Consider the following 26905-nt stretch of genomic DNA (forward strand, 5'->3'; position numbering starts at 1 on the left):
CCCCAGCCACTTGCGCAGCTTCTCTGCCATCTCCCTGTAGCGTTGCCACTGGTGAATCTGACTGTCAATGATCCCTCTCCTCTGCTGTGCCCGGCGAATTACCCCTTGCCATTGATTACTTAGAAGAGTCAGCTTCAGATTGAATTCATCCCTATTATAAATAGATAAATAAATAAAAATATATAGTAAAATTCATGTTTTGATCTATTTGTTTAATGAAATAAACTGAAGGTAAAGGGAAGATGTTTTCTGGCTGTCCATATGAAAAACTAGGAGAAAAGCACTTATGATAGCTGACTGAGGATGAGAACTTCACACTTCATGTACTGGGAGAATCAAAGGGTTCAAGTCACTGAGACCTTAAAAAACCCAATCCTTTATCACACAAAATTTGACTACTTTCTCCACAAATATACAGAGACACCACACAGGCTTTGCCCATTTGGATTAGCCAAAATCATGGCGATTTCACAATTCACCCCCAGATTTACTACTGAGCTCAAAGCAGGCTTAAGATATATGCAGCATTAACAAAATTCTTACATCCCAGTAAATAGTTCATCTTACATAAGATCGTGATATCCTTAGCAAAGACAATGCACATGCACAAGCGTGAAGCCACTGGTGTTTCACTGATTTTCAATCATTTGATCAAAAGTGTTTAAAATAAAATCTCAAACAGCAAAGAATTCCTATTCCATCACATTTAGGCTGCAGGTGTTCTTAAGTGGCAGTAGGGAATCCCCTTGACAGAGGCAAACCCCCCAGCTGGCATAAATCAAGTGTAATTCACTAAATCTGTCACTGCAAGCTCCTTTGGTGAAAGTGACATTTTATAAGTGCATCAAAATAGACACATGTGACATGCTTGATAATCCAAAACAAATCTTTGTCAGAGAAGTAGCCTCAAGGCTGTTGTATTCCCAAATGCATTTATACATTCACATACCCCACAGCGACCTAAAGAACACTATCTTAGTCAAGAACTGGATAATTAATAGCTTAACCATAGTGATAGTAACTTCTGCCTCAGCAGAGCATGATCTGAACACTGATATCTGCTACCTTCTCTGTTTGGAAGTCCCCCACAGTCTAAGTATTACTGCATATAACCAGCAGCAACGAGACAGGAATATCTGGAATATCTACCTGTCATCCACCTGTCCTTGTTCTAGGAGGTGCTGCCCATCAGAGATAATGGAATGCAAAATCTGCTGGCGGCTGAACATCTCTGCCTGGAATAGCTGTAGTACAGGAGACAAGGATGTTAAAACAAGATCTCACGTTTCCATTCTATCTGTATGCACTGGCAAAACAAACAAAAAGCATGTATTTAATCTCTTTTCAAATTAACTCAATGGGACTTTTGTCATGAACTTAAATAAAAACATATTTAGAAATCTCATTTCTGGGGTTACTTGCTGCTTCTAGTAATTATTATTAGTTCCTTGAGATTTAAAAAAAAATACTAAAAAGCTACATAACATCAAGAGGAGCTAGGTTTTACGTCTCTGAGTTCAGTTGTGTGATACACACTATAATTTACAACAAAATCCAGGTAGGGTACTTATTGCATGGACAGAAAAGGCACTTTTTATTTTCTAATATGTTTAAGAATATTATAGTTCTTTTTCTTGTTAAATTTAATTTATGCAGAGAATGTGTGTGATAGGGTTATACAAACTTTTAACGTAATTTTACACTGCCAATAAAAATTTAAAAGAAATGGTCAGCCATGTGTAGGACCTAGAAATCAATTTTCCACTACTTCAAATTTTTCCAATTTATTTTCCAATTTTCCCCATCAGTCACAAAAAACTTTCACAAGTTCTTATTAATAATATTCCTTTATTATTTGAATATTACTTAAGATTAAAAAAATAACCTAAGAACCACTTAAGCAAAGATGACTTCAATATACAGTACTTATATTTATTTTAAAAAACACCTTTTCTTTTAGTAATGCACCATGTCATTAGGTAAGGTTGTTGAGGAATATTCTTATGTTGATGAAGGTATACCCAGACATCAGCTCAGGACTGAATCCAATCCATGTTCAAAAGGTTTTCATAGATTAAAAGTATACTGGTATGAAGCTTGAGACTTTTTTTTTGTTGTTGTTGTTGTTAGTAATGGTGTTTGCAGTTGATAGAAGCTCATCCTTGCCTGAACTGAGAGCCATTATTCCCCAAATCCAGATTACACTCCTGTTATATGGCTTCCCACCAACTCAAATGGTGAGGTACCAATCCCTGCAACTGCCAATGAAATAGCCACTGGCACCTGCACAATTAAATCTCTCAAGTACATTGTATGTAGCTTAGGACTTCTAGGAGATGGACTAATTTTTCAAAATGAGATGTGGAATCTCTGAATCACTGAGTTAATTTTGAAAATTTTACCCAGGTCATAAATTTTCCGATAGGAAGAAGCAGTGTTGTCTAATTTCCTTTTGAAAATTTTACCCAGGTCATAGATTTTCCAATAGAAAGATGCAGTGTTGTCTAATTTCCTTGCAGAAGTATCTGAAAGTGTTCTTTGAATACCTTGGCTCTTATGAATGACTAAGCCTGAACCAGAGGGACATTAATTGTTCTATTATCTCATAACAAAACCACAGCACTGTGGGGTTGAGAATTTCACAAAGCTGAGCAAGAAGGCAGAAATTTTACTTCCTGTCACATCTATTTCTGTCAAGTTAGGGGGCATGGATGAAGCACAGGAAGCAACAGCATCTACCAGCACTGTTGTCAGATTGAGACTAAACAGACCACAACTGGTTAAAAAATACCACCAAAATCAAAGGCCCCCAAGGGTGACAATTTTAGTATTTTTTAAGAAGACAGGCGAAACAAAAGCTTATCAAGCATGAGGAACTCTGCTTAGAGTGGAGATATTCAAGCCCTACCCAAAAGAAGAGACATTTCTGTCAATATCCACTTGTTCTCCGCATGCACACTGTCTCTGTACGTAAGAGAGATGCTCTGTTATGTGTTACCACTTGCCAACCCTATCCCTTCTCATATGCAGATCGCTATGAACCACAGAAATAGGAATTTAAAGGAGGAGGAAAGTAGGGCAGGTGATGGAATGCACAATAGCAGCACACTGGGGAAAAAAAAAAAAAAGTCAGTAATTGAGTTGGCAAGGAACCTCCCCTTCAGCTGCCAGCACTTTCTCAAATGCTTGTCTCAGTGCATTCCCACTGCACGGGAGTCCCAAGTGATGTACCTGGCTTGCAAATGGATATCTGGAGAATTGGACAAGAATGACTACAAGATCGTCCTCCTGACAGTCTTGTCTGATGCAGATGCCAGTGTTAGTGCATGATATTTGAAAAAGGGATCACCTCCATGTTGCTGGTTTGTACATTTCAGTGGGAAGTTATTTTTAAATAATGCCACTGCGGCAGCTGGGGTCCACTTTGAATAAACATCAAAGTTATGAGTCAGCACTGGAAAGCTGGTAACAGAGCTGGACGTATTTCAAGATCCATTCTGGGAATGCACGTGGAAATAGAGTATTTTCTCATCATCTTCAAAAATACAAAGCAAAACAATCTGGAAATCAATCTCAAGAAGTTTAGATTTGACCCTTTGAGCTGCAAGGAGTGGAAAGAAAATTCTTTATGAGTATCAGGAGGTACTGCAAAGAACATTGAGTATGGAATACACTGAGATCAGTGTACAAAAAATACAAAAAAGCTTTAGGTAAAAAAAAAAAAAGATGCAGATTGTAACATTTTCTTAGGATGAACTGCATTACTTAGAAAATCAGATAGTAGTTTTCTAAATTGAGAGATGACTTTATAGTTGTAATAAAACAAACAAAAAAAAGTTTGACAGATTGACTGAGTAACAGTCATCTGACCTAACTGCTCAGTTCAAGGTTTCAGGAAAGAACTAAGCTGAGATCTTAAGACATTTAAATGCAAGAATATTGCTGTCAATCCCTTTTAAAAAATTATAGCTATGACTGGACACAGCAATAGTAGGAAATTATCTACTTAGACAGTATTGATTGCTGGACGTTCAGCTCTCAAAAGACCTGAGATGTCACAACTTACAAAGACATTGTCCAGTTAATGCGGCAGCAGTGAGAGAAAATGAAATATTATGACATTTGTGAAAGCAAAGGCAGTTAAATACTAAAGCAAATGTATGCTAAAGCAAGCAAAAATGGTTGTGGATTACTTTCTGCTATCAGACATGCATCCCAACTCTATGCTCTGAGATATAAGGCAAGAGGCGGGGAATGACATGACTCTTCCTATGATCTGGCCTGAGTCTATGGGTAGGTCAAATGAAAAAGTTGTGGGAACTGAAACTACTGTGGCCACATGGGAGCTCTGGTATGAAAATTGACTTGTCTTACTTGATCTTTACTAGGATTCTTGGCAGTAACAATACGGGTGGAGAAAAAATGTGCATCATTTGACTTCACTGAACAATTATAAAGGCATCCTCTAGCAAAAACTCTGAATCAGTTTTTCCCTGCAGGAAAAGCTGGGCTAGTTCTTGATTTGTTACATACAGACTGATGACTCCAGCACACAGCAAAGATCAAATTAGTTTGTTCTGCACGGACATTTTACCAAATGGAGGCCCCAGGATGAGCTATATAACTCAGTTCTTGACAAAAGTCTTTAACATGCTCTTCTGATGCTGTATATGTTGGCAATTTAATAACAAACAAAATTAGAATAAATTGAAATAACAGAGATATTCTCCAGGAAGGACAGAAAACAAAGGTCCAAGTTGCATGAGAATAGTTAGGTTCTATAGGAAGACCAATAAAAGCTTTGATTTCTTTGGTACAAACCAATCTGAAGGAGACTAAATGTAGAGAACAAGCACTTATAGGCATATTGAATGTAATTCAATTCAAGCCTTACTATTATATTACATTGCATTCTATTTACGTGTAAAGAGTAGGTGTTGTAGTTATGTATAAATACACAACGACTTGCCTCATGTGCCCTCTGTTGCTCTAAAAGGCTCTGGTAGTTTCCTGAAATCTCTGCTGCCAGCTTCTGCTCAGTCTGAACTAATAAATCCATCCAGGTCTCACATTTCTCCAAGAAGGTCTGCTGCTGCAGCGAGAAAGACTGCAGTTTACTGAAAGAAAGGAAGGAAGATAGATAGATGGATTCAGGTAAGATCTCCTCCTCTCACACACAGTGTTAAGAGTCTTGCCATAACTCTGCCAGCAGAATTCCAAATTAGACAGTAACACTTTTCCTACTCAGCTGCCTCATTCAATTTATTTAGTCAACACTTTGAAAAGTAGAAGTCTTCCTCATTTCAAATTCTGTTAATTTGTGGCAAAACCAGTATCTCAGCTCACTGGCTTCGCTCTTTACAAGGAGCTTTGGTTAATGAATATCTGAAATCTGTTCTACATTCTGCAAAAGGTATACTTTCCAGCTGTTGTAATCTAACAAAACTATACAACAATCTTTAACTATCCCCACCTGAATCTCTCTGTAGTCTGAGATGAGATCAAAGACCAATGTCTGTTCAGGTTCTGCATCCTTTTGATTTCTTTATCATTCAGAGGAAGTCTGTAACCCAGCTCATTAAGACGGTCCAAATCTGGAGCCATGCTGCTGAACTTCAACATTTGACTCTGCAACAAACAACAAAAGTGGTAAGTAGGAATTTCAGTAATTACACTATTACAGACTGCAGAATTATGAACTAGCACTCAGTTAAATTTGGAATGGCCTTGGTTGCCACCAAGTGGCAAGCAATCCCTATGCCAGGGAAAAACTGAATTTCTAGTTTTCAGCCTCTAGTTCCAGACCAGAAAACTACTTACATGCATGTGCAAACCTGCACAGAGAAGTAAACTCAGATTGCACTAAAGTGTTTTGCTGAATTGGGGATTTACTGCTCAGAGCTGCAAAAGTAGGCTAGTGTCTGAAGCCATATGTTTATATTGTCAAAAAAAGTAAACCCTTTTCCTTGTTTCTGATCTTCAATGCTAGGCTGGAAAATTCCCATTGAACATAATCAACTTTTAATTTTTACTTTTTGTTTTACAGTACATAAATATCCAATTCACTATGTTAGGAAAATGTTGTGTTTTTTTAGCATGCTCAATTATGTGCATAGTTAATCCTGATACAAAAATAATGAAAGACTAAAATGACAAAATCAGCTTAGATGGCAAAGTTCATCAATGTCCTGTCAGGGCTTCTAAAAGGAGAGGGGGGAAAAAAAAAAGGTCGTCCCCCCGCCCCACCCCCCAAAAAAAAAAAAGAGTAAGAATTCAAATGGAGATGACATGGTACACAGTATGAATGTTTATTCAGTCTATCAAGATACCCAAACTGAATAGATGACTTAATCCCTAATCTAAATACCACTCAGACAGGAACTGCATAAATTCAAAGAAAAGTCAAGAGAAAATAAGATGAAGGAAACATCAAAACTGTTAAAATTTCCATTTACATTTTGATTTGATATTAATTTTATTCTAAACAATTTGTCTGTCCTTTTTTTTTTTTTTAACTCAGATGCAAAGTAACATGGACAACCACTCCTTCACTGCCTTCCATCAAAAGTCTAAGTTCCGAGTTTCAAAGTTTCACTCTGATTGAGTGAGTGACAGTCCTTTAACACATGTATAGAATGCACATATAATATTTGTGCATATCCCGTACTACAAATAACCTGGCTAACAGGAAAAAAACGTCATCAACACTTCCTGCATTTATTAGTCACCTTGAGTTCCTCCATTCTGCTCTGTATTGCTGAAAGATCAGATGAGTGACTGGGATCCTGTCCTTTCAATATTTCTTCTGCTTCTGTTATCCAGGCCTCAAGGACTTGCAGGTTCTTGGCAAACGTTTGATATTCCAGCACTCCAGCCTTGAAGAGAAAAGGACCCACAGTTTAAGAACTTTGGCCACATGGAATCCATACTGACATTACACTCCTGGTTATTCTCATTAGACGTTGGCAAACAGTTGCATAGGTCAGGAGCAATTGTGACTGCTGCTCTGCTCACAAACTGTGGAATTATTGGAGTTTTTTTAGGATGGAACAAGGATTTTTATCATAGCAAAAAGGTAACACTTCAATTAAGTGCATAACTATCTCCTTGCCTTGAAATAGATAACATTCTCTAACTTCCTTTTATGAAACTAACTCCTCTGATCAATTTATTGCCAGCAGAGAAAACCACTAGTTGCTATTATTACAATTTGAAATGAAAAGCTTCTCTTATGCTTTGTCTCCTCACAGCACAGTGCTGTCATAAGCACGTTCTAGACAATGTTGGGTTTCTTGGGTAAACCCTCTCCTCACCCAAACAGAAGCCACAACCTTTGTTGCTTTCTCACCTATATACTCTCCAATGGAACATATTCCGCCACTTCTTTTTTGCTCTTTAGTCCCTGGCAACACAAGCAATTAACAACATGTACTGAACAGGCTTCTGACACAAATGGTAGCTGTCAGCATGGCCACTGACATAAATGGGAACTGTAAAAATCAATTCTACACAATAATTCAGAATCTCTTGTTTGTTTTCCTGCTATAGAACTAGCTGGGAAGAGAATTTGTCTTCAGGGGAGCACCAGCTGTGGATCCAGCTGTTTGCACTATTACTGTCCGCAGAAAGCAGGGTGCCCTTGGCATTCCAGGCAGGCACCTTCCTCTATGATGTTTGCTATCATCTTTCCAGAGTTTGGACCTTCTTACAAGGTCTCTGTGCTGGACTCAAATATACATTCTATTGTCAGCTTTGGCTTTCCGGGAAGTGTAGGAAATGCTGATGAACAGCTAACATTACCCTCTTTTCCCAGGCGGTTTTAACTCACTTATGTGTTTTCAGGTACCACAGGATTATGAGATTCAAGGACTGAAAACACTCTCTGCTCACCTGAAGTACAGCCTGTTGCTTGCGGAGAGCCTGTTCTAGGGTTGAGAGATTCTGGTTCAGAGAAAGATGATCAGACTGCATAGCTGCTGCTGCTGAAGCCTCCACCTGGCTTTTCAGCTCCTCTCCCAGCTCTTGAAGAACAACCAGTGACTCCTGTGCGTTCTTCAAATCCGTGAGTGCATCCTGTGGCAACACATTAAATGAGGATATGAATGGTTAACCTGACACTCTCCCGACGTCATCCTCCTCTGATTTAACAGAGGAATGAAGTAAGTGAACTCCACTGCTAGATGTAAAACTTAGATTTGCTACTGTATTTCAACACCAAAGTGTCCACTCACACACTGTATGAAAAGGAAATGATGTGCAGAATTAAAAGAAAAATAAAATCAAAGTACCTGTGCACAGAGGAACAGAAAGAAGTGACTGCTCAGCTACCGCTGAGCAAGCCTGTGTTACAGATCAGGCAATACTCGTTGAATCAAACCTTTTGAATCTACTGACATGCTACTCCTAAGCAGTGACAGCCCTCATAGTGGATCGACTTAGGTCTGACTAGACCTCTCTTTTTTTTCCTACTATGAATTACCAGGAGGAATGAAAAAAAAATTTTTTTGTAAATAGCCTGACATAATGGTTAAAGAATGGGACATCAGGAAACAAAGATATTATTCAAACAGAACATTTTAAATTTCCAGTCCAAATTACTATGGCAGAAAATGCTCAAAAAGCTCATTAATGTGTTCATTTTTCTCCTTGCAACTGTTTTGCTTACACTGAGACAATTAACACTTATTTTTTTTGTCAATGACACTTAACATTTAAGTTAACCTCAAAAGAACTAGAATGTAACCACAGATAGGAAATGAACTATCCTGCTGCCTTGAGATACAGTCTTGAAAAAGGAAGAATCTCAAGCTTTCAGAGTGAATACTGTCCTTCCATAAGGAAGGATAAAGACATCCCCAGAACCTACACAGTCTCTTTTCATTCAGAAAAAGTAAACAGCCTTGATTGGTGGGAATATAGCCAAAGGATCTTGTGCTTCTTTCTGTTGTAAGGAACTCAAAAGATTGGTAGATATATTTCTCCAGGCAAGAATCCATTTGAAAAGCAGGGACTTAAGCCTAATCAAAAGATGTAATTTATCGACCTTCTCCAGAGACTTGAGATACAAGCTTCTGAAACAACACCACAAGTAATGGAGGGATCCCATGAGAAGTATGAGAAACCCAGGAGATTTGGGTAGCAGACATAAAGCTCTCTCTCCTGTGCCTGAGATGCATCAGTAAAAAAGAAATGTGGTGGTATGCAAGTTTCCAATATGCCAAGTAGATAATTTAGAAACAGAGACCCTCTTGTGATTTTTAGCCCATGGAGCTGTGTAAAACTGGAAAACTTAACTGAACATACATTGCAGTCCTGAATCCAGGTAGTAACTTCATCATCAGCAATGTCTTTGCTGGTGGCAGTCTTCAGGAGTTCATTGGTCTGGTCTTCCCGCTGACGGACTGCGGAAGAGCACTGCTGGTAACAGTCCTTGTACCTCTGCCACAGCTGAAGGAGGCCCTTACTAGCACGCAGCCGCTCTGCAATCTCCTGAAGAAGGTTGTTCCACCTGGTGAAGAGATTGGATGAATGATTGAAGCCTGAGAGTCCAGAAGAACTATCTCTGCCCCTCTTCCCCTCTGGCATGTCTCATGGTCTTTTGGCTTTTAAAAAATTTGGTAATAATCAAGTTCCAGCCATTTTTGGGGGGACAAAAAGGGAATCCAAGAAATATGACAGGCTGTCCTGATCTGTCACAGCAAGTCTGATCTGTGGTACGTCTTGGATGGTCTGTATTAGTGCTTAAGGTCAGAACCAGAGTGCACTTTTTGATGTGAACCTCCTGCTGTTTCCATTTAGCATACTTTGGTTTAATGTACAGAGCATCCATGAACTGCCAGTACCAGATTCCTGCAAGGGCCGAAGAGGCCCAAAACAGGTTTAAACAATAAACCATTTATTCTGCTGCAATTTGTTCTCAAACCCTGACAGAATATTTGAAGTCATAAAGCTCCGTGTTAATTCCATTTTAAAATATTCCCAGACCTATTAAAATTCTTTATATTTTTATTATCTAATCCCCCTTTGAATTCTTGGCTCTAATGGCAACCAGCAACATGTACTTTCTCAAATGTAATGGTATTTATCACATTTCCTCATTATTTCCTTACTAAAAGAATTCACAATATTTTTCAGTTCTTATTATATGATAAAAACAGTGAAGTGAAAATTCCGTCAGTCATCACTGGAACTGTTAAATCCTGCAGCATCTTTTTTGAAAGGGAGTGAATAATCCCTCCCTCCACTTCCAGAATGTAGGACAGGATGGACCACATATTAAAATAAATTTGGCATGACTATTTTCAAAGAAACCCAAACTTTCCATCAAACTAGTTTTCACTTTTGGATCTTGCCTTTCCCTTTCTGTAGCTTCTGTAAATCCTTACACAGCTTCTGGCCTGGATTCAAAGCTGGAGAAACTGCCAAACTACTGGTGAAGGTTTAGACCTTGCCTATCATGCCCTTCCTACAGCTAAAAACTGGGGAACCTGGTGCATGCATAGCGAACAAAATCTTCAGACAGGATTTTTGCATTCTAAGTGCAGTATTATTTTCCAGTATGGTAGTTATGAATCTTGTCTGGCAGCCATGCATGGAGCAAAACTAGTGACAGTAATGTCCAAATGCTTTGTTGGAGACAATGATGTTTCATTAATTATTATTAGTAAATGAGACAGTCCTGTTCCAGCCCTTGGCAAAACGAATAACCATGCCTGCCCCCACAAGCCCCCAAACCCCAGAAAATATAAAATAATAAAATCTAACAAAAATAGAAATGACGGAAAACTGGGTTAATGGATAAATGCAAATTTACCACTGAAAGTAAAGTTCAACACAGAGACATTTTCTACCTCATATTCACTTCTTTCAAAGTGTTGGTAAGTGTTTCAGTCACTGGTGGGTGACATTCTTTCAACAACTGATTGGTGACAGAACCAAATTTCTGTAAGCTATTTTCTTGCTTTTCCAATTCATCTTGTAGGCTCTAAAACAGATAGAATATTTTTTTTTTTAAAAAAAAAAAGATACATGAGCTAAAAATCTTGTAAAAAAATTATTCTAAACAAGTACTCTTGCACATATAGTGTAAGTGCATGGAACATAAATTTGCTGGCAAATACTAACAAGTTCTCATTAGTTTAAGCACTATGGAAATGTTTGCATAATTATTTTTGATTCCATAGATGAAAACTTTCTTTGAAGTTAAATGTTATTCTGTGTAATAGAACAATAATTTTAATAATTTTTAAATTTAATGGTTTAAACCTTTTAAAATTAATATTAATTTATAATTTAATTACAGGAGTCTCATTGTATTTTATGCTTTTTTTACAGTGGAAAACTACTTGAACACATGAGTATCTCAGCTTTTGGAACATTATTTTCTTTGATCTTCAACCTACTGCAACCACAGGGTTGAGGCAGGAGAGGAGAACCTCAGCATGTGCCAGTAGTTCAGAAGCCTGACCCTCCGGCCACCTCAGCCACCTCAGAAGCAGAACGAGAAACTTCAGTTTTAATGGTCACCAGCATGATTTAAAAACTTTTAATGATTTGACAGTATGGCTCAAAATGTAAAGAACATCATCAAAAGTCTAGAAAGAAAAAAATCATCACCATTTTATTTTTCTACAAAATGAAAAATGCGATGGCTGTTTGATAATATTTTTCTTAAAGTCCATGCCAGTAAGCCTGTTCTTCCATTTCTTAGGAATAAAAACATATAGTTATCTGCATCCATGCAATGAGGACAAAGTTAATGCTTAAATCCATCCATAATATGTCAAGAGGCATGAGATTCTTTTCACCTGAAGGTTATCAACTTGGACTTTCACAGCTTCCAAAGAACCAGTTAGAAGATAAAAACGGGACAAAGAATATCTGGCTTCTGTCAGGTAACTATTCAGTTCTTCATAAGCCACTTTGTAAATGCTCCACTGATCAAGGACAGATTGCAACAATATCTTCAGCTGGCAAACCTATGAGGAAAGAGGAAGGGAAAAAAAAATGTAAACGAAAAGCATTCAATATATTTGTTTTCTGTTTAAATTATTTCCTTTCTTTTGATCTCAGATACTACTTGTTCTACATGCTTAATCTTAAACCTGTTGGAGAATGAAGACTTTGTACAACAATCAGCTGGGCTTACAGTGGGTAGGTACAGTGTCAAGTTCCACTTGATTTTATAAAGCTAGGATGGCAGGGACTGAGAAGGTATCAAGTCCATGCAACTTTGGCCCAAAGCAGGATCAACAAAAATTACGTAAGATTGAAACATGTATCCCTAAGGCAGGCAAGTCAGCCTATCAAAGTCAGCAGAGAGGCTAGCACTAACACACTGACTGCATTCCTCCCGAGAAAGCAGACTGATCTTATGAAGCTTTGGATGATGACAGTTAATGCTGATCTCTCCCTTATTCTGTGAGACTTGTGTGCTTGTAAAGGTAGTTCCTTACACATCATTTGGTACCCTTCCACTGAATACCAGAAGTATCTAAAAAGCTTCAATTACAAGAATTAAAAGCATCCTTGAAATAGGAAATATTGTAACCCATCTTATGTGGATTGCACACGCAAGCTTGAGGATGGATGGAAACAGGGACACCATTCGAATCTCTTCCCATACAGTACAGAAGAAATCCACTAGTTGCAAGCTGCTAACTCTCCCTCTCCTCCATGCCCTGTTCTGGGAGCTATAATTTGCCCCCTTATGTTTTTTTTTACCATGTGATCCAAATTGGCCCAGGAATGGTTAATTTCTTGCAGTGTATTCATAACAGCAGAAGAGACTTCTTCCTTCTTGTTCTGTATCAAAGACAGACCACTCTGTTCTATATTTTCTACTTCTTTTTCCTTTGTTCTTATTGATTCTTCTAATTCCTGGAAAGAAGAAGAAGATACCTGAGTACTTTTGTTTGATTAACTTAACTAGTTGTTTGTCATTAAATAGAAGCATGTCCTCTACAGTAAGCTTCTGTGTAATCTTCTGCTCTCATGTAGGAGTCCAAAGCTCATTAAAAATAGGGCAGCAGTTTGAATACATGGGAAAATTGTTGTGTGTCTTAAGTCCGTCTTAGAGCACTTGGAGGACTTTTTAATTAGTCCAAAGCTGGCTCAAGCCTCTGGAAAAAAAAAGAATTTTGCCACCCAAGGAAAAGGACAAAATGACTTCCTAGGGAAAACCCCAAGTGAAGTGGAGTCTTTATTCCTTTGCCAGGTCCCAGCAAAGCCCCTTGCCCGAGGACAGCAAGCCTACCCCACGATGACAAGTTCATTGGAGTCCAGCCAATGACAACAAACAACAGACTGAAGGAATTTTCCTTATTGCCTTCTCAAGGTTGCATGCTGTTGGGAAGCATTAATGAGAAATCATTTTGCTTTGCTCAGCATTCCCACACATTAATCCAAGAAAATGGGAAGAAAATGAACAGTTGGCATGAAAGAAAGTGAAGACAACAGGGCTCAGTACATAGGCACCAAGACCATGACAATGTGTTAGCAGCTTGTTTTGCTGCTTCAGGCAAGTGCTGACTGTGTTGATTTATGATGACCCTAGATTGGTCATGGAAATGCTGATTCAAAGTTTGCCATTTTTATCTTGTTTTATCAGTAAGTGAAGTGCAAAATTTTTGGTATTTAACATTCACTAGTCACAAAGCCCGTGATCTTCCTCATACCACAATAACATGAGAATGAATTTACAAAATGAAGGAGAGAGAACAAGAAGACTCAGCGGGCAGTTGCAAGCCACATAGCACAAGCCCATAAAATCATTCCTAGCCAGGGAACTTCCTTTATAATTTCATGACACAGTACAGTGTGACCCAAGAAAATCCTGCAGTGCTCCGACTCATGCAAGCTGTGTAACTTCAGGTGGTGCAAATACAGAGTCCGAGCAGCGAGGGGAAGTATGGCGTGTAGGCTTCAGGCCAGCAGAGATCTGTGTTTACTTATCTGCAGATAAAGTAGTCAGCATGATATGGAAAGCCGACTGTGAGGTGGGAGAAGCCTTGGGATGCCTCTAGATTAAGTAGTACGCCTTGTGATCTCAAATCATATTTTAATTCTGGGCAAGCCTTTCCTTACTGAGAGAGATGGATCATCAGGGAAAGGAATAACACAACAAAACTCCGGGAAAATTGAAAACCCATGTCTTTCAATACATTACTCTTAGAGATAGTAATTTATTAACAAAACATTAAAAAACCCAAGTGAACCATTGCCATTAAAGACCTTATATTTTAGACAGTGGGGACAGTATTTGGAACCAAATTCTGCCCAGTCTTGCAAATACTTGCCATTAACAGAATTTATCCCTGCACACATACAACATACATATATATATATAAAAGACCATTTTGGCTGTACTGTTTATTCTTAGCCTTTTCTTCTGTATTATTTCACATTTCTTCCACCTTCTAGCCATGACCTTGTTCCAGACTACAGTCTTGGAGCAATAACTCTTTTTTTTTTTTTTTTTAACCAGCTGACACCAAAGCAAACGCTTCTAAATTGTACACAGTAAATCTGACTTTCCAAAATGTGAATTTTAACACTAAAACAGGCATTTAAGCTTGTACAAGGTTGTTCCAAAATTCAGAATGTGAAACAGGCAAAATTTTCAAACACCAAGAGTAGCAAATATTTCTGGCTCTATATGAAAGGGTTTCTTATTAATTATTTTAAACTCCTAACTGAATTAAAGACACATTACCATTTCTGATCTGTGACAGGAAAAATCGGTGGCCTTCATTTACTAACATGACACTAGGCAGCAACCAACATCTGTTAATAAATAAACTGCAGCTTTTGTACTGGATGAATCAGATACCTGGGAGTGCCTGATACAATTATTTCTTAAACAATTTGTTTCTCTGCTGATCAAAGTCTGACCATTCATAACTGACTCCCCAAGTGTATTTACTAACTTCCCTGACCAAAAGGAACCATGAAGGTGATAAATCAAGATTCAGCTTTGAACTCCAGCTAAGCACAGCCTGCCAATCATGTCAGGCTATGCTAAATAACCCTCGCTTCAGTCCTATGGGCTTATTGTGCTGAAACCACAAAATTACCTGAGTTGAAACTAAGTACTGCAGCCAGTCTGAAAGCTTAGGTCAAGAACTTTGGAAAAAACCCTGACTTCTACCATACCTGGCCTAAAGGGCTATTTGCCTTTACAGACACAAAGATGGGTTTACTACACTGATGAATATAGATTAAATTCTCTTATGCATTTCATTTGAATAGATTTCCAGCTGTTCTGTTCATGAAGACCTGAAAGCTAGAACATACTCATCCTATTCATCAAGTGTATGCAGGAGACACAGCCACACCAAGATAAACACGCTTGCTTACTCCTTTTTAAGGCGATAAGAACACCAACATTTTGAGCATGCAGTTGTCCTGACAAAGTTTAATTACACATTTGATCTGGTGTGAAATTTATTATTTGGTGCCTGGTAGGACAAAATACTTTTGAGCAAAAATTATCTGATGCCTGATACCATGTATCATAGAATCATCGAATGGTTTGGGTTGGAAGGGACCTTAAAGACCATTTAGTTCCAACCCCCCTGCCATGGGCAGGGACACCTTCCACTAGACCAGGTTGCTCAAAGCCTCATCCAGCCTGGCCTTGAAGACATCCAGGGATGTAGAGGCCTTGTTTATAAATTCAGAAAAATCTCCTTTGCTTATACACCTGTAAGCTTGAACTCTAGCCTGACAGGTCCAGAAGCAAGCTTCTAACTATTTAAATATGTGCTATTCTGATTAAGATGTTCAGAGACAACTGTGATACCCTATACACTGTGGTGTAGCCTTGTATGAATTTTGCATGAAAAACTGAGGTGGTTCTGAACTTATGCGCATGATTTGTAGCTCAGCTTTGCCTCATCCTGTCTTTGCCCACTGTAACCACGATTCTCCTTCAGTCTTCTGAAAACAAAAGGGAATCCAGCACTACTACCTTCTTCGGATCATCAAATATTTGACAACATTTGATTCCCAAGACTTTTTGAATAAAAGCATAAAACCTCCTTGGATTCCAGCATTTTTCTTTGAATAGTAAGTGGAATATATCAGGTGGAAAAAGAATGGAAGAAAGTGGGGGCAGAGGAAAGGTAATGATAAAGCAGAAAAAACAAGTTTCCAAAGAGTCAAGCACGGTGTTCGTGACATCAAGTTCCATAAGACTGGATAAACAGGAATAAGAACATATTACTTTGATGGCCCTTCTACAGTTCAGTATGCCTGGCATGCTTCGAAATGTCTGTGCTTTATTACACAATGCAAAAGAATAATGACTTTCATTGCTTTTAAAGATCTATGGGACATTATTGTTCCTTCTCAGTTCTTAATGCTTTCACTTTAGAAATGAAATCTCTCCCTCACTGAAGTAAAGAGGAGTTCTGTCACTGACTTCAGTGATACAAAGATTTCACATGGCTTTATCAAGTGTTGTTTCTAACTGTTGGAAAGAGAATATTGTTATTTATAAGGGAACATTACCTGACAGTCTTTCAAAGCATTCTGTACTGAAGCCTGGTCTCCAATTTTCTGATGCTCTTTCAGCTTCTTCTCCTGGGTTACAAACCAAGTTTTCAGGCACTGCACATTATTTTCATATTCTGTCCAGGATTCCTGCAGACTTTCCAACAGCTGGATCTGCAAAGAAATATGAGCATATACTTTCTCGAACAATTGCCTTTATTGTTGGATCAATTAAATAAGTCAGTGAAGATCAATGTTGACCAGTGCCTTCTTGGACTTCAATGCTTTCAGACTTTAAAAATTATGTATTTTTTTAATGAAAATATACTTTTAATAAAATCAGTACATTTTAAAACATAATGTAAAAACAGTATATCAAATTGAAATATATCTGCTATTCGTAAAAGAGCTCATAATAAAAAACCTGCTTTATCCAGACATAATTATATAGACATAACACATTAAAATATTATGATACACTGAAAGAAGCTAACACTTTAGCAAAATAGATTCATGAAGTGGAATTCTTTTCAGAGACCAAGGACCTCAGGGCTTCCCAAATAAAACTAAGCATGCAAACGTACATTTTATTTTCCTTACTTATAATTGTGTAAAGTAAATGATTTATATTACCTCCTTTGTCAATTGGCTGCTTTAAAGATACTTAGACTTTTCTGACTGTTCTAAATGCTATTTAACTGCAAATAAGATAGCACTTCTATTCTTCATTTAAAAAATAAGTAAAACAAAAGAAACCCAACAAAGCAGAATTTGAAAACAGTAGCACTACCATAAAAAGCTTTCACATTACTTAAACTTCACTCTAGGCAATGAGGCATCTTAATTAGCTGTAATCTTAATTAGAACTGCTTGAGGATGGGATGGTTGTCAATAGCAGCCTTGGCCACAGTGACGACGAGACAGTTCCGAGGAAAGTAAGGAAAGCAAGTAGCAGAATAGCAGTTGTTTGTTCGTTCAGGCAAGTATGTTCCCATGGAAAGGTGTATTGAAGGATAAAGGAGCCCAGGAAGCTTCTTCAAGGACAACTTCCTCAAGTCACGAAAATGACAAATCCACAGAAATTACAAAGAATGGGACTACAAGCATGGACTGGCCATACACGGCTGATGTCAGGAAAGCAAAATCTTGGCTGGAACTTACCTAGTGAGGGACAAAAGCCCTTCCTGATACTCTTCACGAGTACATCAGCTACTAATGGGAAACCACAGAATAGTCTGAGGTACACAGTTCCTTCTTTGCTCCAAACTTACTGACAAGGTCTCCTCTCATTCCTCCCAGGTCTTCATGCCAATTAACAAATTCCAGCATACAGAGGTACTAGCCATGGTAGAGGAGGAAAGAATTAGGGGCTACTTAAGTACGCTGAACATGTGAAAGTCCACAGAACCAGACAGCATATATATGAGGGTGTCCATGTCATTTCAAGGCTGCTGTCTATGACAACGGTTGCAGGAAGTAGCTGGTGACTGGAAAAAGCCTATACTGCAAATCCTGCCAGAAATCATTTCCAAGTGCATAAAGAACACAGAGGAGGAACAAGAATGGTCTTACCAAGGGCCAATTGTGCCTGACCTAACTGATAACCTCTGCTAAGATGATATGAGTGACAGTGAGGACAACTGGAGGGCAGTAGGTGTTCACCGTGGGTTTAGCAAGACTTTTGATGTGATATCCTGTAGTACTCTTGTAAGAAAATTGAGGAAGCATGGGCTGGACAGGAGATCTACAAATGAGTGAACTGATTGAAGCCATCAGGGTTCAAGGTTAGCGGTGAACATTTGAATGTCTATCTGGCAGTCATTTACAAGACGCGTCTTCAGAGTCAGTCCTGGGGTTGATACTGTTTAATACCTTCAAGGACATGATGGGCTGTGCTTTCAGCAGATTCACAGATGACACTGATTTGGGAGAAGTAGTTGATATGCTGGAGACCAGGGCTGCTATTCAGAGAAACCTCAATAAGATGGAGGAATAGGCTTATCAATTGTCAAGAAACTCAGCAAAGACAAATGTAAAGTCCTGCACCTGGGACAAAGTTACAAGCTAGCAGCAGGCTAGATAGAAGAAAAGGACCTAAGGGGTATGATTGGTAATAACTTGAAAATAATAAATCAGCAGTGTGCATTTGTGCCGATGAAAGCCAATTGCATCCTGGGTTAGATTACTGAGTGCGCACCATGCCGGTCAAGGGAAGTGGTTCTGTCCTTTTCCTTGACATCTGTGACCCATTTTGGGCCCTCCAGTGCAAGGGAGAGACTGGCAAACTGGTGAATGGGCACTAAGGTTGTTAGGGGGCTGGAGCACATGACATACAAGGAAGGGTTGACTTCATTCAGCATGGGGAAAAGAAAGCAAAGGAATCATCTCTTTGTGCTGTCTACTATTTATGGGGAGATATGAAGAAGATAGAGGCAGACTATTCTTGGGAGTTGCAGTGTAAAAGGAGAAGAGATAACAGTCACAAGTAGCAACAAGAGAAATTCTGATAGGGAACAAGGCAAAAACTTGTCCCCCACTGGACATGGTAAGCACAGGAATGGGCTGCCCAGACAGGTTGTAGAATCTGTACCTGGAGGTTTTAAAGACTCAGCTAAACAAGTCTCTGCAATCTGATCTAATCCTAAAGTTAGCTCTGAGCAGGAGGTTGGACTAGATGACTTCAATCATTATCTTATAGTTCTGTGTACTTGGAAAGTTCACTACAGAGCAAGCAGTTCTTATTCTTTACCTTTTCTGTTATCAGGCCTTGCAGGATTTGCCAACGTCTGTTCATTGCTCCGAGCTGTTCTGCAAAGTCAGTTTTGTCGCTACGTTTACTTTCAACATCCTGGCTGCTAATTTGTAGCACTGATTGGTTCACAAAGTCTACTGTCAATTGTTTGCAATTTAAGTCTATCTTGAAACCCTAGTAGAAAAGAAGGGAATCAAAAAATCTGAAACATGAGTACCACAATTTCTTACCTTTCTGCAGAAGAGAAGAAAATTGTTCACAAACTTCATCACAATTTAGCTAGAAAGATTTTTAGCAACAGAACAGCAATTTAAAACATTGTTACTGTTTCCTAAAGACTGAGAAATAAAACAGAAATACACTGACTTTGGAATAAAGAATCTGCCTTCCCTCCTACTGCTGAAAAAAACCCCCACAACCCAAACAGTAAAATAATATTCATATTGACTCAAGGATCAGATTTAAGAAAAACAACTAATTTTTTACACTTAATTTAGTCTCAAATTTTTACCATAAAACCAGATAAGATGGAACTTATTCTTACATAGAAAGAAGAATAATAGCCAAGATGTAATTTTTCAGGAGACTAGTGGCACAAATCTGACAAATTAGAAGAAAGCCACTGTGTGCAAATTGATTCATAAAAGAACATACATAACGTGCAAGGTAGTTTGTGGTTTTGTGTGAAAGGCAGGTCTAATAAGGTTTAATCATATACATATTGCTTAGTTTTTACCTGGAAAACAAGGTAAGCATATTAAAAATTATATTCCTGCCATAACTAAATAGCAGAGTAAAGGTAACTTTGGCTTCTTTTCCACAGTATCAAACGTCACCCAACTGTAACTTGTGTACAATTCTAACCATACCACAATGTAAGGTGTTTTTTTTTTCCTGAAATCACTTATACTTTTGCATATGTTTACATATTTAATGTGGATAATTCAAAGGGAAATCAGTAACATTTCTACTCAGTACCTTATACTTCTGGACATAATCCTGAATGACTTTCTGTCCTACTACATTTTTTATATTCTCTTCATCCTGATGAATGACATTTTCCATCAGGGAAATCCAGCTCATAACTTCAGTGATAGCATGGCGAGAAGGAATTTTGTCCATCTGAAGCTGTAGAGACAACAAATGCATGTTGTGAAGGAAATGGATAAGAACTCCTTGCTTTGCATTACTGCAGTACATTTCCTTTAACTGCTCTTATCATGTTATTCTACTTCCCTAACATATCACTGAAGTTTATGGAAAGAAAAAAAAAATAGTAGTAAAAAAGAAAAAAAAGGTTTTAATAGAAGATATATTGCATAACTGCCTGAATTCTAGTAAGAAATACTATATTAAAGGCTTATTTCCATTCTTCATTGTTCTAAGAAACTGGACAAGCTCAAAGATCCATTTCTGACTTCTAAAAGGTTCTGCATTCTCATTCCATAACTCTGTATTGGGCTTATGTAGATGATCACCTGTAAACTATGCTTTCCGGGTCCTCGTAAATGGCTAAAAGCAGACCCATGGAAAATAATTTTATACAACTCTTCAATTAATGATGATTACTAAATGGGCTGATTTTGAATATTACCCCCCTCCTCCTTTTTTTTTTAAAGACTCAGGTTCAACATTTGATACAATAGTGCTTGCTTACCTTTAGTTACTCAGAAACATGTTCTATGACACTTTTAGGCAGACCTATATTTCGCACTACAAGACAGCTGAGAGAACTGGATGACATTATTTTGTTCAGAATCATATACTCAGGCAACATTTGTTACCCTTTCTCTCCCCCTAAATCGTTATGATATTCCTAACTCTGAACGCATTCCAAATTATAAACTGAAGCAAGCGCTTAGACTGATAACCTCCTATACACTAAATACTAAGCCAACTTTTAGTCCAGTGTAATTATTTAACTTCAGTATTATAGAATTAAAAAACCAAAGCTACAGAAACGAAACTGCCCTGCTCCTATATACACCAGCAGGAACTTTGCACAATGTTTTTAGGTATGTTTTGCCTTGCATAGACTTGAACCCAGCCTATTCACTTTGAATAAGACCACCATCCAAACCTGACAGGGCACAGGGATGTGAACTCCCTTTTTCCAAAAAGCATACCAACATGCTGAAAAAAACCCTCATGTGTTCTTTGGTTAAAATTTAATAAATGTAACTGTGAAGGTTGGACATTAACACCAGTTGGCATTAGACAGTATGGGTAGACAGTATTTGGACATGTGTGTAAGCTTTCCCACATTAAACCTGGAGTAACGTTTTTCCTATCTTGCGTCATATTGATCAACTGAGGAAGGGAGCAACTATCTTGCAAAGGCAGGGCCAACTGTATGGTCTGAATTTTCTGGAAGATCAAAGGCCATCACTGGCCTTCCTTACCTGGTGCAATTTCTCTTGAACTACTGGGATTTGTGTGAGCAGCTCTGTCCACTGATTGTCAATATGGGACAATCCCGCACGCAATGCCGCTGTATCCACTTTCTTCAGCCTGAGAAGCTGGTTCCCAGTACTCAGGACAGAAGATTTTTGTGATGATTTAGCATCCACTTCTTTTGAAAACTCCTGTAAGCAGAATCATTTGTGTGGAAATAATCAGCTATTCGTTTACTGTCCTTAAAGCTTTACCTCGGAAAGGTAAGAATAACCTCCTTTCCCTTTAAAAGTATGTACTTTCTATTGGTGCTTACCTACACTTCAGACCCAGAGAGAAAAAAATATTATTCAGTCTTAAAATAATTTTCCGTTCTCAAAATCATCAAGCTTTACAATCATTGCATATAGCAAAGGAGCGATGAATGTGGAAAAAAAAAAAAAACAACCACACCCAGTTTTTTGAAAGACAGTTCACCTACAGAAGCAGATTTAAAACTTTTTTTTGTTTGTTTACAATGACGGGAAGTAGTATAAGGATATGACTGATCAACTGTTTACTTGTAACTGGAGAGAAAACAGTGTCCTATGTCCATGAATGACTTACCAAGAAGGAGTTCAGGTGGTCTCGGACAGTTTCCAGTTCCTGAGGAACTGTTAGAGACTGCTGGCTCCAAAACTCAAGTCGCTCCTTTGCAGATTGTAACCAGTGTGCCAGTTCACTTGATTCGCACTGGTATCTGTAAAGATGTTTAAAGAAAGCAAAAACAGTCATCGGGCACCTCTTGCCTTCAACTGAGCAGTCTCTCCACGTGTTAGAGGAATACATATTGTATGCCAGATTTAAAATAAAAATATTTTCTTTCCTTTATTAAATTTCAGAAGAAACATGATTAAATTTTAAAGACAGGCACAATATCAGGACGCTCTTATTTTAGCTATTACACCCACAATTCCTAACAGTGCCTTCTTTTTGCCACTTGGGAAAAACTAAGTTTAATAAAAGGACTAGTAACTAGGTTATTAATCTGTTTGGGCAAGCTGCAACAGCAGGCCACCCCACCTCACACATATAAACACATTTTTTATTTCCATTAGTAGGTTCAATTTTCCAAAAGCTTTACAAGATATCTCACAGCAGAAATACAATGGGTTTTTTTCAGAAACTATCTCCATATCATTTCATATGCCAAACAATTAAGATGTCACAACGAGAGTATCTCCACATAACCTTTATATGTACAATCCCTTTACGTACGTCTCTTGAAAGACTAGTGAGCCAACAAGCCCGTGATATTGCAAATGATAGACAAAGCCTGTATATCACTTAGAGAATTAATTTCAGAAGTAGCATATGAACATTACTAAAGGCAGTTAAAAGACCCCTTCCATATATGCAGTGACACAGACCCACAAGAACCCAGCAGCAGCGATGTCCCTACCAAAACTTGCTGAGGGTACTCATGCCACCTAGCAAAACACACACCCTTTTGCATTAACCTGTATGGACATGGGGCTTCTAGCTTATCTAATCTAATAAGGTATCTTCTGACTTCTTCCCACCAGCTGTTATCTGGTACATGTTTTACTGCAAACAAGCGAGTATGATAGTGCTTAAATGGAACAGAAGTAGGATATTGTAGAGTCATCCAACTATCAGATAAATCTCTAAGTACCTTCTTTTAAATGTTGAATCTAATAGTTCTGGGTTCAGAATGATTTTGACCCGAACAGCGCAGGTGAGGAGGTTTATATTGTCCATTACATCAACATTACCTTGTCCAGTGCTTCAGTATTGTCTCCAGCCTGTGAAGCTCCTTGGTAACCTTGCTGGTGTTACTTAACCAGTGTTCTCCTAGTTGGTTCAGTTGAGTTTCGAGATCTGAGCAGCTAACAGAGAAAAGGAGCCTTTTCCCATCATCTAGCACTTGGTATAACTTAGGTTGGTATTCAGTCAGGTTAGATCTCAGATGCTGTAATGACAGAGGAGATGGGTAGATAGCTCTGCAGGTCTCTGCTGCCACATCTTCTCAACATCTAGTTTTCTTTTATTGCCTCTTATAACACATCCAATGTCACCATGGCACATCACTTTTTTTCCCTCTGCTCCAGCTCTAGAACTCCCTGAGGACCATTATGCAGGTAACCTGCTCAATATCCAAACGTGCTGTCACAAAACCCACTCACTTCAATACGTCTATTGACACTGCCTTATTACGAACTCCTCCTTGGTGTAGATATTTTGCACTTGACAAGAACGATTTCAAAAGAATCTTCATGAGGTAACACCATTTCTGAGCTAAATTGATTAAAATGTCAGAACTTAAATTACCATCTGCTGAAAACCCTACTGCAATGAAAGCTAAATGTGTCCAGTATCAAGTTATTAACAGTGGCCACACTTCAGCTCTTTCAATGCCTATCTTCAGCTCTCTGGCCATCTAACTCTTCTTTTACTGATCTACTATCCTGCTATCCATGGCTACAGAAAAGATTACACACTTTCCCCTCGCCCCCCATCCAAATCGCTGAATACAGAAGCTAAATGTTATGGAAAAAGAAAGCAAAAAAGGACAGGCTATTAATACTCTTAGTGGATCCAACCGGGAACAGAGACAGATTTCATTTAAATGGTGACTTGCAGATGGGTAAAGAATTTGTATATGTGGGCAAATATACCTGCCAAATTCTACTATCATTAACAAATAGTACAAATTTTAAAAATATCTGTATCTGACTAAGCTTGAGCACAAAATGTGCATGCATTTCTGTTTTTCAGTTATGCTATAACTAATCTGAAGATAAAGTACAAAACTACCAGTTTCCAGGTATCACTCTTCTTATTTTCTCTTTCACATAAATAGAGCTCTTATAATTTAACAGAATTTTTATATTTATATATGTGTGTGTCTGTGTGTGTACTTACATAAAACATATATACACAAATAAATGCATAACTCCTGGATAGTAGAATAAAAAATTCCAAGATAGCCATAAATTAATTATTATGGATTTTAAACCTACACAGCTCACAGTGAGAGGCAAAAAAAGGTATTTAAAATTATGCCATACAGATTACGAGAATCTGGATTTGAATAACCTCATCTATGTAACTGACAAGAGAAACAAAAGAGAAAAACCAGTTTAGGGTCAGGACCAGCACAAACATTGCCCAGCATTAGACAAAACCAAAATAAAACCCATACACAATAGATTGCTTAAGTTCTCCTCATACCATTGCAAAAGCAGAAAGTTGTCTAGTAAAAGAACAATATACATAACAAATTCAGAGTACACATGAAGCTGGTTTACAAGAAAAATTTGGCAACCTTTTTCTGGGAAAAAAACCCCAAAACCCAAAGAAAAAACAAAACAAAACGAACAAACAAAAAAAAAAAATCCCACAGCCAAACCAAAGTGCTTGGTGTATATTGAGACAAAGACAAAAACACTAGACCAGAATTCTCATTTTGAGAATAGACAGAAAAAACAGGATGTGGTAGAAAAACCTATATTTCAAGCTACTAGTTCTTGTTGCATTTGAGAAAGAGGAAGGCAACTTGGGCAACCTCAGGTTGTTCAGCCTCACCTTGCTCTCTGGAAAGGTCATGGAGCATATCCCCTTGGAATCCATTTTCAATGACAAAAAGGACCAAAAGGTGTTCAGGAATATTCAGCTTGAATTCACTAACCTGACAGCCTTTTATAATAAAATTACTGTCTCTGTGTATGAGACTGACTTCAGTATGGCTGTTGACACTGTTTCCCACAGGACCTTCTCCTGGAAGCGGAGAGAATGTGGGCTGGATAAATAAATGGCCTGTCTCAGACACCAGTGGTCAAAGGCTCAATGTCTAGCTGGCAGACTGTAATGGGCAGAGTACTCCAGGGATTGTTGGTATTTGAGCTCAAACATCTTCAACATATTCATTAATGGCATGGATGATGATAGAGAGTGCTCCCTCAGTAAATTTGGGGATGACACTAACACAGGGATAGTGGATGACACAAAAAATGGCAGACTTAGTCCAGGGACACTGATAAACTTGAGGTTGGAGGCAGCAGAAACCTTAGGAGGCTCAGTGAGAAATGCAAATTCTGTGCCTTGGGCAGAATAACCCTGTTTCTCAGTACAGGCTGGAAATGGAATGGCTAGTGTATTTAACTTCGCTTCTTCCATAATCAAGTCATTGTGAATAAGGCAAGCCACAGAACTCACATCAGGACTGTAAACAACCAACTCAAGTTATTTTATTATTTTATAATCTTATAATATCATATAATATTTCATTATCCCCATGCTGGTGAGGCTGCATGTAGTGCAACTGATTCTGCCCTGCCCCCACCTCCCACTGAGTTTAAGAGGGAGGAAGTAGTCAGTGTCTGGTGTTGAGGTCTTAAGATGTTTAGGGACCTAGAGCACATGTCCTTTTAAAAGAGGCTGGGGAAGGTGTGCTTGGTTTACACTGATAAACAGGAGGCTAAGGGCCAGTGTAACAAAGGCCTACAACTATTTGGAGTAGCATTAAAAAGATTATAGAGGTAAATGCTGCTCAGGAGTGCCACACAGAATAAAAAGGACAATGGTGACAAGCTGAAAGTTGAAAGTTTAGACTGAGCATTAAAGAAAACCTTGTCAGCAGGAGGTGGTGCAGCACTGCAACTGGTCTCCAGCTCAGCTGTGGGATGTCCATTTTCCGAAGTCGCCAATGCCATGGCTGATCCAGCCCATGGCAACTGTCCTGCTTAAAGTGAGAGGCTGGACTAGGTGACCTTCAGAGGTCCCTTTCATCCAACTTTTCCATAAAGAATGTCTAAAAGGCACTAACCTGAAAAAGTGCAATCCGGTCTGCAAGCCTGTCCTCTGTCTCTTCCACCAAACCAACGGTGGGGATGCTACCTTCAATAGACTCCAGCTGCCTGGTAAGTTCTTGGTAATCTTCATCCAGATGCATCCAGGTCTGCAAGAACAAATTATCCATGTTACAGTGAATATTAATCTGAATATCTGGAATTTTTATTACTTGCTTTATCAATCTGAAATCCTATGGTTGTGAATGTATAGAAATAAGAGTACAAATGTGCGATGAACCTATAATAAGGCAACACCTGTGTCAAGCTCAGCTTTTAGTTAGAACACATGGATAAAGTTGTCTCATTCTCCTTGTCAGCTAAAGTGGGATTGAGCGCAGCGTCAGACAACACCAAGCTGTGTGGTGTGATTGGCACACTGGAGGGAAGGGATACCATCCAGAGGGACCTGGAC

General features: G+C 38.4%; 1 protein-coding gene across 1 annotated transcript in view; it reads right to left on the bottom strand.

Annotated features, from left to right (window-relative positions):
- LOC104507106 (nesprin-1-like) overlaps positions 1–26621 on the bottom strand; it is a 71265-nt gene extending 44644 nt beyond the window's left edge. Inside the window, exons 1-17 of the mRNA XM_010148283.1 lie at positions 26469–26621; positions 23416–23612; positions 22247–22379; positions 21649–21831; positions 20225–20374; positions 19244–19420; positions 16513–16668; positions 12724–12879; positions 11808–11978; positions 10851–10984; positions 9304–9508; positions 7891–8073; positions 6729–6875; positions 5474–5628; positions 4970–5117; positions 1150–1244; positions 1–151 (exon numbers count right to left, since the gene is read on the bottom strand). The exon at positions 1–151 is cut by the window's left edge and continues 123 nt beyond it. Of these exons, the coding sequence (XP_010146585.1) occupies positions 1–151; positions 1150–1244; positions 4970–5117; positions 5474–5628; positions 6729–6875; positions 7891–8073; positions 9304–9508; positions 10851–10984; positions 11808–11978; positions 12724–12879; positions 16513–16668; positions 19244–19420; positions 20225–20374; positions 21649–21831; positions 22247–22379; positions 23416–23612; positions 26469–26621 (2694 nt within the window). The remainder of the gene's footprint in view (positions 152–1149; positions 1245–4969; positions 5118–5473; positions 5629–6728; positions 6876–7890; positions 8074–9303; positions 9509–10850; positions 10985–11807; positions 11979–12723; positions 12880–16512; positions 16669–19243; positions 19421–20224; positions 20375–21648; positions 21832–22246; positions 22380–23415; positions 23613–26468) is intronic.
- Positions 26622–26905: the final 284 nt, after the last annotated feature.

Source organism: Eurypyga helias, unplaced genomic scaffold (genome assembly GCF_000690775.1).
Source record: "Eurypyga helias isolate BGI_N326 unplaced genomic scaffold, ASM69077v1 scaffold31893, whole genome shotgun sequence".
Classification (NCBI taxonomy): Eukaryota; Metazoa; Chordata; class Aves; order Eurypygiformes; family Eurypygidae; genus Eurypyga; species Eurypyga helias.